We start from the raw sequence: 17,220 nt of genomic DNA on the forward strand, positions 1-17,220 counted from the left end.
GGTTGTTGACACGTGTCCGAAGTCAGAACAACATGACTGATGGGACGTTTCGACTTCTTCGTCACCTCGGTTTTAACATACGAAGGAAGGAACCAGGGAACATCTATCGTTTCTCATTTTTTCGGCAAACCTACTCTCTGAGAAACGAGGGGACTATCTGTATATGGGTAAAATCGGGGTTACTCCGATTTACCGGTAAGGCAAACGAAGTAAAAACACGAGTATATGGAATCGGAATCGAAGCTGGGAACTTCTCGTACCAAGGTCCAAACGAAGTGCTCGCCACCGGGCCCGATAAGACAACATCCCCTAAACTCGGTACGAGCCCCATGACCTCGAAAAGCATTACAAAACGGTTGCACATGACTAACGAAGGACCGTGATATCTGCACCCAGCCGGATATCACAGCATGGATCTCGGCCCCGTATCGGCAGCAGATCAGGGATTAACAAAAAATAAGATTTTTACCTTTCTTAGAATTGTACTAGGGGTGAAACTCTCCTACTATATAAAGGGGTAATTTCTATTCAAGAGACATATTGTAACACGCATAAAAAGGCAATACAAACTTATTTCTTTGTTTTCTAGCTATTGAAGAATTCTTATTTCGATCATTGTTTTTCATGCATATTTGGCTCCAAATTGAGGGCAGAACAATTGTTCAGCTCAGATCTGAGCCCAGATTTAACATAACAACTGGTTTGGTTATTTATTTTATCTTTAATTCGCTTAACGTTATTGATCACTTGTATTAAATTAATCCACATATCCTTAAAATCGCCTATAAATTTAATTGTTTTCCATTTTCAAGGTAAACAAGTCATAATTAAACTTGCAAAAGATCAACATCAATAGCCATCATAACTGGCCACCAACATGAGGCAACATCAACAGCTTATCTTGTGTTCTTTGGTGGAGGATTGAAGCAACTTTTGACACGGGAAAAATTAGGTATTTGGCGAGGGAAGAAGTTTGGCTTTGGGTTGTGGTTAAAGTAAAGAAAACGAGAGAACACAAAAGAATGGCACATTGGTATGTGTATAGAAGAAGGCGCCATCATTGTTAATTACCATGAAACAATAGTGGATTTGTGTGCTGTTGCAAGTAGATAGAAAATGGAACTTGTGAAGAATACCCTAAATGGTGAGGATATAAATTACATGCAAACTTGGAGCAGCTATGAAATTGAGTCTTGCTTGCCAACTCAAAGAACATACATACATCCAAAGAGTATAAAGTCTTCTTCCTTCTCTTTCACTTTGAGAAACGGTGGATTTATGCGAGTTGTTTTACATCGATGTTAGTCTCATGAATAAATTGCATGTTTTTAAATGAATGTGTCTTGATTGTTTGGGCTTGATATTTGTTTGTATTTGGGTGTGAATTGTCTTAAATAACATGTTGTGCAGGTCAAAAACCAAAAAAAAAAAAAAAGTGTATTATTTATCATTTTTGAAACATAGATTATGAGACAAGTACACATTCCTAAATTAAAGTGACAACAATATAATATTTTCCAATGAACAAAAACTTAGTTTGGACATGCAAAAGATACACATCAACGCTACCAATTTTAACTTTTACAAAATCAAAGTTAGTACACGTCAATTGGAAAGAAAAACTCAAAATGAAATTGAATATCTTACTTTACTACTCCCTCTGTTCCAGTTTATGTAAACCTATTTCATTTTTTGTCTGTTTAAAAAAGAATGACCTCTTTCTAAATTTGTAAACAATTTTACTTAAACATACAATTCTACCCTTAATGAGAAAGCTTTTATAACCACACAAATACTATGAGCTCTTTTTGACTTGTTTAGGGCCACAAGTTCCAAAATTCTTCATTTTTTCTTAAACTTCGTGCCCAGTCAAACATATTCACATGAAGAATTTTGGAACTTGTGGCCCTAAACAAGTCAAAAAGGAGCCCAGAGTATTTGTGTGGTTATAAAAGTTTTCTCATTAAGGTTAGAATTGTATGTTTAAGCAAAATTGTTTCTAAATTTAAAAAGAGATCATTCTTTTTTAAACGGATTAAAAAGGAAATAGATTCAAATAAATTGAAACGGAGTAAAAGAAAAAGAGTTTCGACCTATCTGTTCCCTGTCAATAAATTCGAAAATAAGGATATATTAGACATTTCACCTACTAAAGTATATGCCTCTATCATCAATCTAGAGAAACACATTTTGAGTTCGCCATTTGGCCGGACCGCCGAACAGACACCGCTTTTCGCCTCCTCCTCCTCCAACTCGTGTTTGCTTGCTCTGGAGTACTGAACGGTAAGATTACTGCTTAGGGGACGATACTCCCTTCTCCGCTAACTCTATATGGTACAACATTTTCGGACGCTTGATTTCGATTACTGTCTCAACTTTATTTTTTCTTCTCTTTAGTAACTTGGCTGAGTTATGCTATTTGGATGCCAGGCGATTTTTCTTTTCATTGTTTTCCTTTGGTTCTATTTTAACGTGATTTTTCATCGATGGTATGGATTTTTCCATTCGGTGGATAGTCGAGCTTTTGATAGATTATTAACTTTGTATATCGATTCGAAAGTGGAAATTGTTTTCATACAACACTTATGTTATTTGATTTTGACATTGAATCTACAAAATTGCTTTCATCATTGCCTTGGGATTGAATAGCGAGGAATTAGTCGAAACTCCGAATCCGCCTTCTGCTATTGCGTCCCTTGCTTGTGGGATGCTTCGTCAATTTAGTTCAAGAACATCACTTTCTAAATATTTTTAGTGAAGCTGCTCCCTCGATTGAATGTCGCACTCTGACTTTGCAACTTAGTTTATACTCTTCGCATTTGATGAAAAATTCCACTTTTTCATGTGTTTGTGTTTTCTATGTAGTTGTTCTTTACCTAAAAGGAAGAAAAAGAAAAAGCAATGGTGATTTTTTTACGCCTTGACGGCTTTTTAACACCTAAGTTTTCAAGTTCAGTTCCTAAATTGTGTTGGTAGCTCTTTCCTTTTTGTCTTATTCTTTTATAATTTTCATTACCCAGCTAAATTGCGTGCAAGATAGAATCTAATATCAGTTGTTTTTGGAGTACTTATGTAGGACGGTAATTTCTCTGTACACCATCCTATGCTCTCTACATAATTATATAAGAGTTATTTTGTGCTGAGCTAAAATCTGGGGAAAAATTATTGTAATGATTGCAGCTGGTTTGTCTTTGTATGTCTTCATGCTCTGCTATTGGAGTTCCAGAACCAGAAGAATCAGCATACAATGCTCCCATTTCTTGTAATGATATCACAAGAGTGGAATAATTATTTTTTCTGTACTGCGCTTGGTATCAAGTATCAACTTATTTAATTTCTAAACTAAGAATAGAAGGGCAAGGACTTTTTCTATGGCAACGATATCGTCACCCTTGTAATTTTCTGTAGCAAGGTATGCTTAATGTTCAATCAAACTGTAAGAAAGATTGGGTTTGCAGTAGTTATTGCCAATTGTTAGAAGAACTTCTCATTCTTTTAAACAAATAATACTTGTGCGTATCATTTTATGAGTAGTATTATTTAGATGAAATGTGCCAGCTAACCTATTAGAGTAGATATCATACACTATGATGATAGATGAAAAGATAAGTTAATATCCACAATAGGATTTTAAATGGACGTTAGAAATATATGACACTTTTCTGTCTTGCAAAATGGTGTCATTGTCTTTGTGTTTTTTATGGAGATATTTAGTGCCTTTCCCAACTAAACTCCTTAGCTAAGTTGATTATTAATAAGTAGAGGCTGCCTATCACTCATCATATCTCCCCTTTCTTTCTCCATTACTTATAATCTCTTTTGTACTGTAAAAAAAATAAAAGGAGGAGAGTAGAATATTCATTCCAAAGATGGAGGATTAAAGACAAAAAATGGCCGGAAGCACTCCTCTACAGAAAGGATCACGAGAGTTTGAAGATGAAAATGGAAGCAGCAGCATGCGAACGGCTGAGACTATGCTGTGTTTGCTACCCATGAGGCTTTGTGTTGTGGCTCTTGTTATTATGCTCAAGAATTCCCTTACTAATGACTTAGGTTCCCTTTCATACTCTGACCTTGGAACCTTCACGTAACTATTTTATCCTTCTCTTCATTAATCTATTTCTTACAAATTTGAGTTATATACACTAATTGTGTAAAATAAATTAATTGGTTACCACTTTTTATCGAGTTACCAATTAATGTTGGTCATAGAATAAGTTATAATTACTTTATAATTGACCTGAGTGTGTAAATTAGTGAATAGATTAAATTCCTTTGTTGCACACTGAAAAATTGTGGGAAGTTTTAGTTGTCAAAAGATAGATGTGACTTTTAGTGGAAAATGAAGCCAATGGTTAGTGCATTTTTAAGGAATTTGTAGTCATGTCTGATGAGGTTCAAATGTTGAATTTGCTGCAGGTACTTGGTCCATGCAAATGACGTGTGCAGGTTATTTGGGAAGAAAAATTACATATGATTTGCTGATTTTACAGGAAACTTGAAAGGAATGCTTGAAGATTAGCTTCAAAGCTTTAACGTTCATTTTCAATAGTAAGAAGAAGCACAGTCAGTCCTGATTGATTATTCTGAAGTGAAGGGCTTTTGCCAACTAACGACTAGCTTCGATCACATGCATACCTGAATTTGCCGCTACAACCACAAGAACAGCCAGAATTATTATATTTGAGAAGGATATAAAAGTGAACTTTACATAGACAAAGTTCAACTACATTACGACCATGATTTCTTTTGAGTAAATACTATAATGCTGTTAACATTGCCTTGGGCCTGTGCTGACACAGGCCATTCCCACCTAGTATTTCTAAAATGAGCAGAGATTACATTGGAAAATCTTCACATGAACTTAAAAGTGTGGGCCAACTGATGCCTCTGTTGGGTTTGTGCTTTTTACAAACTTGTTTTTAGTTTTATGATTCTACCTTTTTTTTTTACACATGGAATACGTAAGAGATTTATCTTTTACACATAAGAGATTTAAAAGGGTTATTTTCCTAAATTATAAATTGTAATGGAGCATGATGTACAAATAGCATCCTCTACGACATGGGGTTTTAAAATAATGATACATTTTTTTCTCTTTGCTATCTGATACCTCTTTGTGGTAGTGTCTTTAATCTATAAGTTTAAGGATGGAAGTCTTTGGGATGATATAAGATGATATGAGGAGTTATCGAGAGAAAAGAACTATTTTTGAGATTTCCCTAAAGAAATAAGATGAGAAAAATATGGAATTTGTCTTATTATCAGGTGGGAATTAATTGTTTATGGAATTCTTGCTGAGAAAGAGGAGTTAAGTATAAGAAGTTAAGAAGAAGATAAGGGGAAAAAATGGAAAAGTATATTGTCTTGATCCTAATTGTGAAGTTATACATTATCTCCTACCGCAATATTTTCCCTTTCTTTTCTTAGTAAGTTTGTTACCAGGAAAATTCAATACTATTTGTAAATAGTATTATCTGAAAACTAAAATTATATTTTAATCTTAAGGCCCTGCTTTGAAAATATTGCTGCATGTGGCCTAATTTATAAGTTTTATGTTTGTCTTTTAGGTTGCTTATTCGATTTGTAAAGATTAACTTTTTACTATAATATTGTTCAAATAAATATTTAGTTAGATTTTAATTTTCCTTTATGATCGCGCAAAGCGCAAACAAATTTACTTGTTATAGTATAACTATAGTTGCGTTTCTTTCTTTTATGCAAAAATAGAAGGGGCAGAGCTAAAAGTTTGCAGAAGTGCTCATCCAAATGTTAAGTCAATGGATCCAACAACTAATGACCATGAAAACCTAACATTTTGACAGCTAGTATCATGTATACAATGATAGTTTTCCAAGTAAAATTATGCTGCTCTATAAATGAAACTTTGCTTCCTCTTATCAGGACAGTTTCAAAAGAAAAATCAGAGACAATAAATATCACCCCGAGTAAACACAATACAGCTTAGTCCTTGAGAATGAAGCAGAGTACCTGTATGCAGCAATCTAGCCAAACCCCGTTCTCAAATACATCAAGTACACAGTATATGCCTTAAATCCACTCCAATCTGCCTTGATGTTCCACACAATGCTGAATTCTACCAGCAGCTGAGAGTGCCTGGGTTGTTACTTTAGCAGGTTTTGTACTGTACTTCAGTTCGAACTTGGGATATCGCCTCTGATGCTCTTCTCCACTTGAAGGTGTATCCGTTAGGATTTCATCAAAGAACTCATCTGCAACATCTCCATCTTCATCTATCCTAAGACGCTTGGCATACCATCTCAATCCCTGAGCCCAGTGAAAAAAGAGATGATTAAAGATGCAAATTAGAAGCAACAAGTTATCCCAATTTCAGAACTACAAGAGCACAAAGAGGGGAAGTTTTCACCCAACAGGAAACTATTGTTCAGACTTGATAAACAAACAAATTTTTCTAGGTCATGGAAACAGTAAAAGAAAAAAAGTTGTGTTATTTATCTACACCGCTGAAGAACAGAACACCTTTACTGCAGATGATTGCAAACTATCAGTGAAGCTTGATGAGTTTTTCTCGAAAATTTAACAATTTATTACCACACAACCAACGAGTTGAAAGTTGTTTGCAGTACCAAAAACCCAATGAAACTCGAGCTCAACCACCCAAAAGTGCAAGACCAACAAAAAAGAGCTTAACATAAGGTATTCTACCAGCAACAAAGGAAAAATAAAAACAAGAAATATAACTAGGAGTGGCAAACGGGCAGGTCGGGTCGGATATGGTTCGGGTCAAAACGGGTAATAAAAACGGATAAATTATCCGACCCAACCCATATTTAATACGGATAAAAAACGGTTAACCGGCGGATAATATGGGTAACCTATTATCCATGACTTCTTGCATATGATCACTTTTGGGAGAATTCTTAGTCTTCCTAACTTGAGAAACTCCCAATTTGAGGCTTTACAAATGTAAAAGTTAGACTCATTGGTTATCCATTTTCTAAATGGACAATATGGTTCTTATCCATATTTGACCCGTTTTTAAAATGTTCATTATCCAACCCATTTTTTAATGGATAATATGGTTCTTTTAACCATTTTGCACCCCTAAATAAAACAAAAATCATCATCAAAGAAGAACCCACAGACAAAATAAACGGAGCTGCCATAAGCTTAATCTACAACATCTCAAGTGGAACTAACAATAAGGATGAAACCGCTTATAGATAATCTCCACATCATTCCTGAACTAGAAAATCAATGTTTCTTTCCAGGACAGCTGCCTTTTTTCTTTTCTTTTTTGGAGACTGGTAACAATATATTAGAAAAAGCACTAAGGCAGTGCAAAACCATATCTCCGGGTGGGATAGATCAAAACTGACCCATCAAAGTTACAAAAAGCCTAACGTCAACCAAGGATTCTGTGTTCTTTACATGACTTTCTTTACCCCAAAAATAAAATAAAAGAATACAATTCATCTTGATGTTCTAGAGAGGATTGTATCTGTCTTCAAAAACTCTTTAATTCCTTTCTTTCCATACTGTCCACCAAATGCAAGCATGTATCAACCTCCACCATGCCTTCTGTCTGAATAAACCTCCATTGTTATTACAACACTCCAAAAGCTCCTCAATAGTTGCAGGCATGGTCCATCTGGGGCCCACAATGTTAAGGAACAGTTGCCACAATTGCCTAGTGATAGGACAATGCAGGAACAGGTGGCTGTTTGTTTCCAGATTTCTGCCACATAACAGACATCTAGAACATAACTGAAATCCCCTTCTTTTCAGGTTTTCTTGAGTTATGCGTACTTCTCTCGCTACCAGCTATGAGAAACAGGCCACCTTAAAGGGAGCTTTGACTATCCATATATTCTTCCATGGCCGTCTCTCTATGTACTGGCCTGTATTTAAAAGTACAAGATAGGCAGATTTGACAGTGTAGCTCCCACTCTTGCATTTGTATCTTCATGATCAGTGAGACCATTGAAAACTTTCAAACCTTTAAAGAAGTCAGCAATTCTCCCCATTTCCCAATCATTCAACCCTCTTCTGAAAGTGATATTCCAACCATGTTGTTCACGGGCTTCTTCCATTTTAATTTCAGGTATGGTGGCAATACCATAGAATTCTGGAAACACCTCTTTAAGTGGACCATGTCCTAATCAGTAATCACTCCAAAATAAAGTGTTTCTTCCATTACCCACCTATGCTAGTGTTAACTAGAAGAGAATTCCAAAATTGCCAGATAGATTTCCAAACACCAACCCAATATGGAGTATTAACAGATCTTGTGCACCACTATTCAGTCTGGCCATACTTCACACTTATTACCTTTCTCCATAAAGCATTATCTCTTAGTTGTATCTCCACAGCCACTTCATAAGCTAACTTTGATTGAGTGCCTTGAGGATCCTGAGTCCCAAATCCCTTGCCTTTTACGGGTGATAAATGAGTTCCAATTCACCGAATGAATATCTCTCTTATCTCTATTACCGTATTAGATGAAATCCCTCCTTAATGCATCAATTCTTTTCCTCACCTTAACTGATGTAGGGAACAGAGACATGACATAAGTTGGAAGAGCATCCAGCACGGTGTTCACCAAGACCACTCTGCTTCCCAAAGATAGATATTGACTTTCCCAGGTTGCAAGCCTTTTCTTCGCATCTTTCCAGCACCCCACTCCATATTTCTTGAGACTTGTTCTTGGAATTCAATGATAACCCTAATGCCCCATCTGACAGCCAAGAATTGCAGCTAATACTTATATATTACCAACCATATTGACGGGAAACAAGTTACTCCTTCTCCAATTAACATGCAATCCAGACAGCTTCAAACTACTAAAATGAGCCTTAAGTATTTTATTTGCTCAGCATCACAAAATACCAACGAATCATCAGCATATAGTATTGTATGATCTCCAAGCTGCTATCTTCCCTATTTGATACAGAAAAACCTCTTAGCCAAGCATTCACCTGAGCAGTCTACAACATCCGACCCAAACCCTCCATAGCCATAAGGAACAGAAAACGTAACTGAGGGTCACCTTGTCTTACCTCTCTCTGATGCAAAAAAATCTTCTGGGGAACCATTCACAACGATGGAGAATCTAACAGTTCTTATGCAGAAGGAAACCACTACTTTATCTTTCTTATATTTTAAACAGTGACAAGTTGGATACTTAGGAATTGAGATTTAATAAGACATCCTCAGATATAAATACAATAAATCAATAAAAGCCATTCTGGTTTAAAGCCAAGCTTTCAACTGCATTGTAAAATGCCCACCAAGCAAAGATGTGATGTCACAAAAGGTAAATGGAAACAGAGATCTTACACAATCATCAAACTTCTGTTCAGTTAAAGACAGTGCCTAAACTGCCTCTAAAGAATACAAATTTTCCCGTCATAAATGGCTTATAGTTTTCTTTAAACTTCAAATTGCCTAGAAGCAACAAATTGTATAGGTTTAAGCAAACAGAGGGGTCTTTTAGGTGGTCATGTGCACGAGTTAATTAAGCGTGCTCAGAACCAAGAAAGTTGTATTTCACAATTTCAAAGCAGAAATTCGGAACCTGTTCTCCAATTTCAGGAGCTTCTGCATGAGTGCTCCTGCTAAAGATTTTATTCTCTTGCCTACTGTAGATTTTTGAATTATTAGCTATTATGAAAAGTAAACGAGATATTCAATGAGAGGAAGTGAAAGAGGTCGAAACAAATATAGTGGTACGAGTGACAAAGAAGTCTTACGAGTAAGTTAAAATGGCAATGACATAATTTTACCTTCTCACTTCTCAGATGCTCCTCTTTTTTGTTATTCTCAAGAATCCTCACAAATACAAATAAGAGATTCATTATGGGCTGTAGAGACAAAACTCTTAGATACCTCCCCCTATGGCAATGACAAAACTCTTACCAGTTGCTTTTTTTTTCAGACAGACGAACAGTTCACTCTATGCCAAACAGAAGTGTAATACCCTGGTATTTCAATTCTATTGGAAAGCTTAGATTCATGGTTAAGAAATGATATTTATGAAGGAAATTCGATTATTTTTTTCTTAACATTATGAGACGGCGTTAATGTCAAGATGAACGTTAAAAGACCATTTTGAACCTAGTTAAGTGGATATGGTTTCCCTATGCGATAAACAGAATCCTCCGCTGAAATAGATTGCACTCCTTTGATATTAAGCTACCTTTAAAGAAGATTTTATGAGTAAGATGCTAGAGACTTCCGTCGAGACAAAAACAAATAAGAGTTAATTGGTTCGAATCATCCTACGAGAGGCGTGTGAAGTAGTAAAGTATGGAAAATCAAGGTTCGTGTAAAGGAAAAGTGTCTATACCTCTTTCTTTTCTATCTCCGAAGATGACGTGCCTAACGTTATTTTAAGTGAGGGAGAATGTCATAACCCAAAATGAATGAGGGCAATTACGTTATTTTAAGATAGAGAAAAACTGAAAGGGGTTATGGGACGTGGCCCCCAAGAGTTGAAAGAATAGGAAAATCTAAGGGATTGACAAGCTTCAATAAACTAGTAACGAAACATGGAGAAAAGAAATAACTGAAAGTGTTGCTTTACAATTTATACATAAAGTGCAGTAAAAGTGTGGCTTTAGTAAAAAAGGGCGCAAAGAAAAAACAAAACAAAAGTATATCTATAATGCAAGAAAAAAATCTCCAAATGGAACAAGGAAGTCTATGGAAAGCTAGAGACAAGAAGAAGCAGAATTCTAGAGGAGCTTTCAGCTTTAGAACAGGCAACAGAGAACAGAACTCCTACTCAGCCTGAAAAACAAAGTTTTCTTAATATGAAATGAGCTAATGGAAATTGCTAAAGCTGAAGAAACTTCATGGAGACAAAAATCAAGATGCCTATGGCTAAAAGAAGGGGACAGGAATACAAGATACTTCCAAACAATGGCCAACTCTCACAGAAGATACAACTCAATTGACAAGCTCAAAATTGATAATGAGATCACAGAAGACAAGGAAGTAATCAATGAGGAGATCTTGAATTACTACCAGAATCTCTACAAAGAAAGTGAAGAGTGGAGGCCTACTGCCAGCTTTGAGGAAGTAGCCAGACTCACGGGGAGTTGCTAGAAAAAGTGTTTGAAGAAGATGAAGTGCTTAGTGTCATTCAATCAGGTGCTCCTGATAAGGCCCCATGGCCAGATGGTTTTACCATGGCATTCTTCCAAAAATCTTGGGGTTTCATTAAGTCAAGGGTCATGGGGCCCTCAACTACTTCCACCAGCATTGGTACATGGTGAGGTCTTGCAATGCATCTTTCATTGCTTTAGTACCTAAAAAGAAGGGTGCCATTGAACTCGGGGATTTCAGGTCAATTAGCCTTATTGGAAGTGTTTGCAAGATAGTTGCCAAGGTTTTAGCAGAGAGATTGAAGTTGGTTGTTGCGAAGCTAGTCTCTAGCTATCAAAATACCTTCATCAAACAAAGGCAGATAACTGATGCAACTCTCATAGCTAATGAGGTTTTGGATTGGAGGATTAAAACTGGAGAACCTGGAGTTATGTGCAAGCTGGATATAGAGAAGGCTTTTGATAAATTGAATTGATCATACCTAATATCTATCTTGAGGAAGATGGGCTTTGGTGAAAAGTGGATAAAATGTATAAGTTATTGCATCTCTACTGTTAAATATTCAATTTTAATTAACACATCCCCTGTGGGTATCTTCTCCCCTCAAAAAGGGATCAGACAAGATGATCTACTCTCCCCCTTTTTGTTCATATTAGCCATGGAAGGTCTAAGTAAGATGTTGGAAAAGGCTAGACAAATGCAGTGGATTCAGGGCTTCAGAGTTGGCACCAATGCTGGGAATACAATTACTATATCTCATTTACTGTATGTTGATGATACTTTGATTTTTTGTGAGGCAGAAAAAGCACAGCTCCTATACCTGAATCTCACCCTCCTACTCTTTGAACCCTTGTCAAGATTACATATCAACAAGCTGAAAAGCACTTTCTATCTAGTCAACAATGTGAACAACATAGTAGAGTTGGCAGGAACTATGGGTTGCAGCATTGGGGCACTTCCTTCCACCTACCTGGGCCTCCCATTGGGAGCCAAATTCAAGAATTATGGAATTTGGAATGGTGTTGTAGAAAAATTTGAAAAGAGGTTGGCCACTTGGCAAATGCAATATTTATCTATGGGAGGTAGATTAACTCTTATCGACAGTGTACTTGACAGCATACCTACCTATTATATGTCTTTGTTCCCTATCCCTAAAAAGGTGTTAAAGCAATTGGATAAAATCAGAAGAGATTTCCTTTGGGAAGGGAATGACAGCTCTCACAAATTCCATTTGATAAAATGGGATAAAGTCATACAGCCGAAAAGCAATGGAGGACTGGGGGTCAAAGATTTAGCAATCCACAACAAAAGTATGCTGATGAAGAGACTATGGAGGTAAGGTACAACTGAGCCAAGTCTCTGGAAGAAGGTGATTGATGCAAAACATGGGAAAAGAGACAACTAGAGCACTAAAATTGCAAATGCCCCTTATGGTGTTGGTCCCTGGAAGTTTATTAGCAAATTGAACAATGATTTTTTCCAGAAGATCCACTTCAAACCTGGCACATCAGATTTTGGAAGGACATTTAGCTGAAAAACACAGCCCTCATGGATGATTATCCTGACATTTTCCTAATTGCCATGGACAAGAACTCCTCAATTGCTCAGAACAGGAGCAACAACAACTGAGATGTGCATCTGAGAAGGTCTGTCCAAGATTGGGAAATGGAAAGTTTGATGGAAATGCTAGCAAGAGTGGAAAGCTACAGCATTGATGAAGATCTTTCAGACACTATGTGTTGGGGTAGCAAGGGTATTTTCACAGTCAAAGAGTGTTACAAGCAAAACTGCACTCAAAACCAGGTGCTTGATGCTGGCCATGGAAATTGATATGGAGGACCAAATTACCTATTAAGGTTATATGCTTCAATTGGATTGCATTATATGAAGCTTGTCTAACACAAGACAACTTTAACAGGAGAGGATTCCAGCTGGTCAACAGATGCTACCTTTGTAGGAGGAATCAGGAAACTCTCAGTCATTTGTTCCTGCACTGCCCAGTTGCCACTGATATATGGAATATGTTCTACAGTATTTTTGGTCTGAGCTGGGTTATGCCTCAAAATATGAGACATGCACACATTAGTTGGAGTTTGTGGAAAGTTGATAAGGCCATCAAGAAAATCTGGTTGATGATTCTTGCAGCTATTTTTTGGTGTTTATGGACAGAGAGATAGAAGATTTTTGATAGCATCTCAACTTCAAATCACTCTCTCAAGGCAAAATGCCTACTTGAACTTTTTTGCTGGACAAAATTGTCCGCTGTAATTAGTACCGGTCATTTTTTGGACTTTGTTAGTACTCTTGTCCTAGATTGACACTTTGTATAGGGCCTAGCTTCTCCTTTTTGTTTTTGCCTTTGTAACTAAGCCTCATGTAACTATGTAACTATGCATCTTCTTGATGCTTTTTTAATGGAACACCTTACTTCATTAAAAAAAAATTCAAAAAATTCTTAACAATTAATATCTCTTTGTTTATTATATCTATTGTCTAGTAACTATTCAAGATAGAACGCTGGTGACTAAGGCATGCACATTAGTGTCTTGTCTACACTGAAGTGCAGCTTAAGCGAGATGAAGTGCCTTCCTTAAGCTTTTTTGAGCTCCAGGGCATAACTGCGCCTTAAATGAGGCTTTGACAACACTAAGAAGTTCCTCAAATGAACTCATAAACTGGCATAAAAAGGGAATTGTGCATGACAAGTTTATTTAGTTAATTATATGTTTGCAATTGAGGATGTATTAAAATATGCCCTAGTACACTTTCTCTCTCCCCTCTCTCTCTCTTCCCCCCTCCCACCAATGACTTTTTGGTTTTGGCCCCATATGGGACAAGCTTTCTTTATACAAAAATGAGACTCTATTTTTTCCTTATTACAACAATTATTATGCCTCAATCTCAAACAAGTTGGTTCAGCTTTATGAATCCTCACAGACATGTTATTCCATTATTTCATTTAAACTCATCTCATGCCAAATATTATGCAAAGATAAATAAGAAGTATTAGAAGTTCTCTATATTTTCTAAAAATATAAAAGCTTGTTTGGCCAAGCTTATAAAATCAGCTTGTTTTAAAAAATGCTTTTCAAAATAATACTTTCGGCAAGAAGCAGTTTATGTTTGGTTAATCAATTTGAAAAGCACTTTTGAGCAGCAATTAGTGTTTGGCCAAGCTTTTTTTTTCTTTGTGAACAAACTCAGTCCCTTAGATGTGCTTTTAAACAGTGCTTCTAAGTGTATTTTCTCAAAAGTGCTTTTAAAAAATAAAAAAAAGAACTTTTGGTTAGAAGCTACTTTTGTTAGCTTCTCAAAAACAACTTTTGCTTCTACTCAAAAGTACTTTTTTCCTTCTAAAAGTTTGGCCAAACACCGTAACATTAGGGGAAAAAACACTTTAGGCCAAAATAAAAGCACTTTTGGCCCAAAAAAAAAAGAATTTGGCTAAACAGGATATAAATCTTTGAAAGGCTAAACTACTTCGAGAACGCATAGAAGAACAACAAAAGAGTTAACATGTGTAAAAGATCTTAGATGTGAAGGCTAGGATGGATGTATTGTCATATAAGAAGAAGATTAGAAATGCTCACATACGCGAGAAGTTTCAAGTAGCACATCGAGCACAAACAATAAGAAGGTTGCTTGACATGATTTGGTCATGTTTTGCATCGATCTCCAGATGCACCGATCTATAAGTGTGAAACCATAGTGAGTGAAGGTGCTAAAATAGTATGGAGTAGACCTAAAATCATATGGAAGAATTCGAAGGACCTACAATCTCCCGGAATCCATATAGATTTAGCGAAGGAGTGGTCTCATGTTGAAGTGCTCTATACAATGACGACAACATTGACTGCCTTACTTTCCCCTTTCTTGGAGCTACCTTTAGATGCAATCTTTTAAAGTATATTTTAGAGGCAAAAGAAGGTAGTTTCCCTGGCAATATACTCTAAATGTTGAACTAGCCTACTTCCACAGTACTGCACTACTCTCATAAGTCATAACTTTCTACCAAGTGAAACCCCTTCCATCTTATTTCAACAATTTGGATAGAAAGCATATACGGAATCTTCCGATGACAATCCGATTTAGCTAGGTGAAGTTCAAGCTCCTTTATCTAACTTATAGAAACTTCTGTGAGGGATGGATACCAAACTAGATATGTATGGCTACACTTTCCAGAGGTGGACTCATCTTTGCCTATATGTCAACAGAAGTTACTTTCAACATTTAACTGCAAAATAAGGAACTCCACATTCCCTCTACCGAAGAGATTATACAACTGGGCCCTCCACGACACCTCTAGCAAGCATCAATGGTAGTGCTACTTTGAGAATCTTGCCAATGGTTAATTTACACAAACCGCTTCCCCTCTAACCCCATTATCTCTTTCCTAGCAGTCTAGCACCAACATTAGCACCTTCTCTTTACACAATTTTCGGCCACCTTGCACCTTCCGCCAAATGGCTTATCTTATCTACATTTATGAGTTTGGGTCTGATTGGAGTTTAACAAGAAACAACACAAACTTCTACCTGTTTATATACATTGCTTTCTTCAAGTTCAACTACCGCTTGCTACTTTTCATTTTGATAGGAGTAGGTGCTTGCAGCTTAATCTTTGTTTACTAAATGAGCCTTCCTTACCGCCCGTCCGCGATATTTAATCTTAAATAAAGTGAAGTCAGCACACACACACAACCCAAAATTATCAAGTATAGGATCAATGAACAGCCAAACACTAACTGCTCAAATGCAATCTTCTCTAATTGTGTACTTCAATGTGTGTAACAAACATAACAAACTCTTTAGGTGCACTGATAAATCGTGGTTAACGAGCACATCATTTCGAGATTTTAAATGGAGATAGCATTAACTCATTTACCACGTTTCAAAGGCATTCTTCCATTGGTTAGTAGAGTGAATTTTTTAAATAAGAATACTAACTCAGAACAATACAATTAGGATTTATGAGTCCGTTTAAAGCATATCAACAAAATCAATGTCAAAATTACAAATAAATGAATATAATCTCCGTTTAAATACCTGAACGGCACCGTCGCGTGAACTACAAGGAAAGAGGATTGGGCCGAATTGTGCTTTCTCAACCGGGACTTGAATTGGGACACTGAAACCCCTGCGTGGAACATTTTGAGCTTGAGCTGCCGCAACTACTGCTGCTATATTACCGTCGGTGTTATCTTCTACATCTCTCGCTTCTTGCCCTTCTTCTCTTGAAAACCCTAGAAATCCAGCTAGTCTTCGCAATAATCCCATCCCTCTCTATAAGAATAGCGACATGCATTAGCGAGAAATACGGCGAAAACTACTTAAATGCAAACACCGTCGGGATTGGCGAGTTTTGTGAGGCCAGAGATATTAACGCAACGACGATCTCGCCGGAAAAAATTGTAGTCTTGGGCCTCTTGGCGTTGGACTGATGACTTGTGAAATTCAAAAGTAGGGATGATGACGTTACAAGTGCCGACCGGCGGAAAAAATGAAGGGACAATTACAGTGTATATCACCCGACCAAGTTCTGTATCCATAAAGAGCCCATATTTTGGGATTTTACATCTTGAAATAAAAGTTTTAATGTTTAACCCAAACAATCTTTACTCATCTCTTCTAGATTTTCTCCTCTTCTTCTCTCCACTCTAGTGGTCACCTCTCCTAAGTTTGTTGTGAAGTCAAGATTTTAATATCCAAACCAAAATTAGGTTGAGAGAGTTAGAAGCTTTTCAGATCTAAAAATTTATGAAAGAATCGTGCTCAAATTCGAGTGGGTGCTATTGAAATTAATTGATAATAGTCCAAAAAGCTTCAACCTAGAGATTTGGTTCAGTTGGACTACTTTGCAACTCTTTGAGAGCGAATTTGGTGAGGTAAAATTGGGAAAAGAACTGGGTTCTTGATTTTTATTGAAATTTCTTCAAGATTGAAATTCTGGATTGAAAAAACCGAACTGGGTTCTTATTTTTGTTGAAATTTCTTCAAGATTGAAGTTCTAGACAGAGATTTTAAGCATATTCCAATTTATGAGTTTTTTTAATAGACATGGGGAAGATGTATTTTGGTGAAAAAATCAAATGGGTGTTGATTAATATCGGTGAAATTATTTGGGTGAAGC

General features: G+C 36.6%; 1 protein-coding gene and 1 long non-coding RNA gene across 2 annotated transcripts; one reads left to right on the forward strand and one right to left on the reverse strand.

The window, feature by feature from the left end:
• The first annotated feature begins 1,871 nt into the window (after positions 1–1,871).
• Positions 1,872–6,292, forward strand: LOC142180345 (uncharacterized). The gene is made up of 2 exons (XR_012708848.1): positions 1,872–2,283; positions 4,420–6,292. It is a non-coding gene; the product is annotated as an uncharacterized LOC142180345 (long non-coding RNA).
• On the reverse strand, positions 5,859–16,858 carry LOC107781409 (uncharacterized). Its single transcript, XM_016602107.2, has 2 exons — positions 16,137–16,858; positions 5,859–6,288 (listed from the first exon to the last, which is right to left on the reverse strand). The coding sequence occupies exons 1-2, from the start codon at positions 16,365–16,367 to the stop codon at positions 6,052–6,054; spliced, it is 468 nt and encodes a 155-aa protein (XP_016457593.1). The 5' UTR covers positions 16,368–16,858; the 3' UTR covers positions 5,859–6,051.
• Positions 16,859–17,220: the final 362 nt, after the last annotated feature.

This window comes from Nicotiana tabacum, chromosome 1 (assembly GCF_000715075.1).
Source record: "Nicotiana tabacum cultivar K326 chromosome 1, ASM71507v2, whole genome shotgun sequence".
NCBI classification, from domain to species: domain Eukaryota; kingdom Viridiplantae; phylum Streptophyta; class Magnoliopsida; order Solanales; family Solanaceae; genus Nicotiana; species Nicotiana tabacum.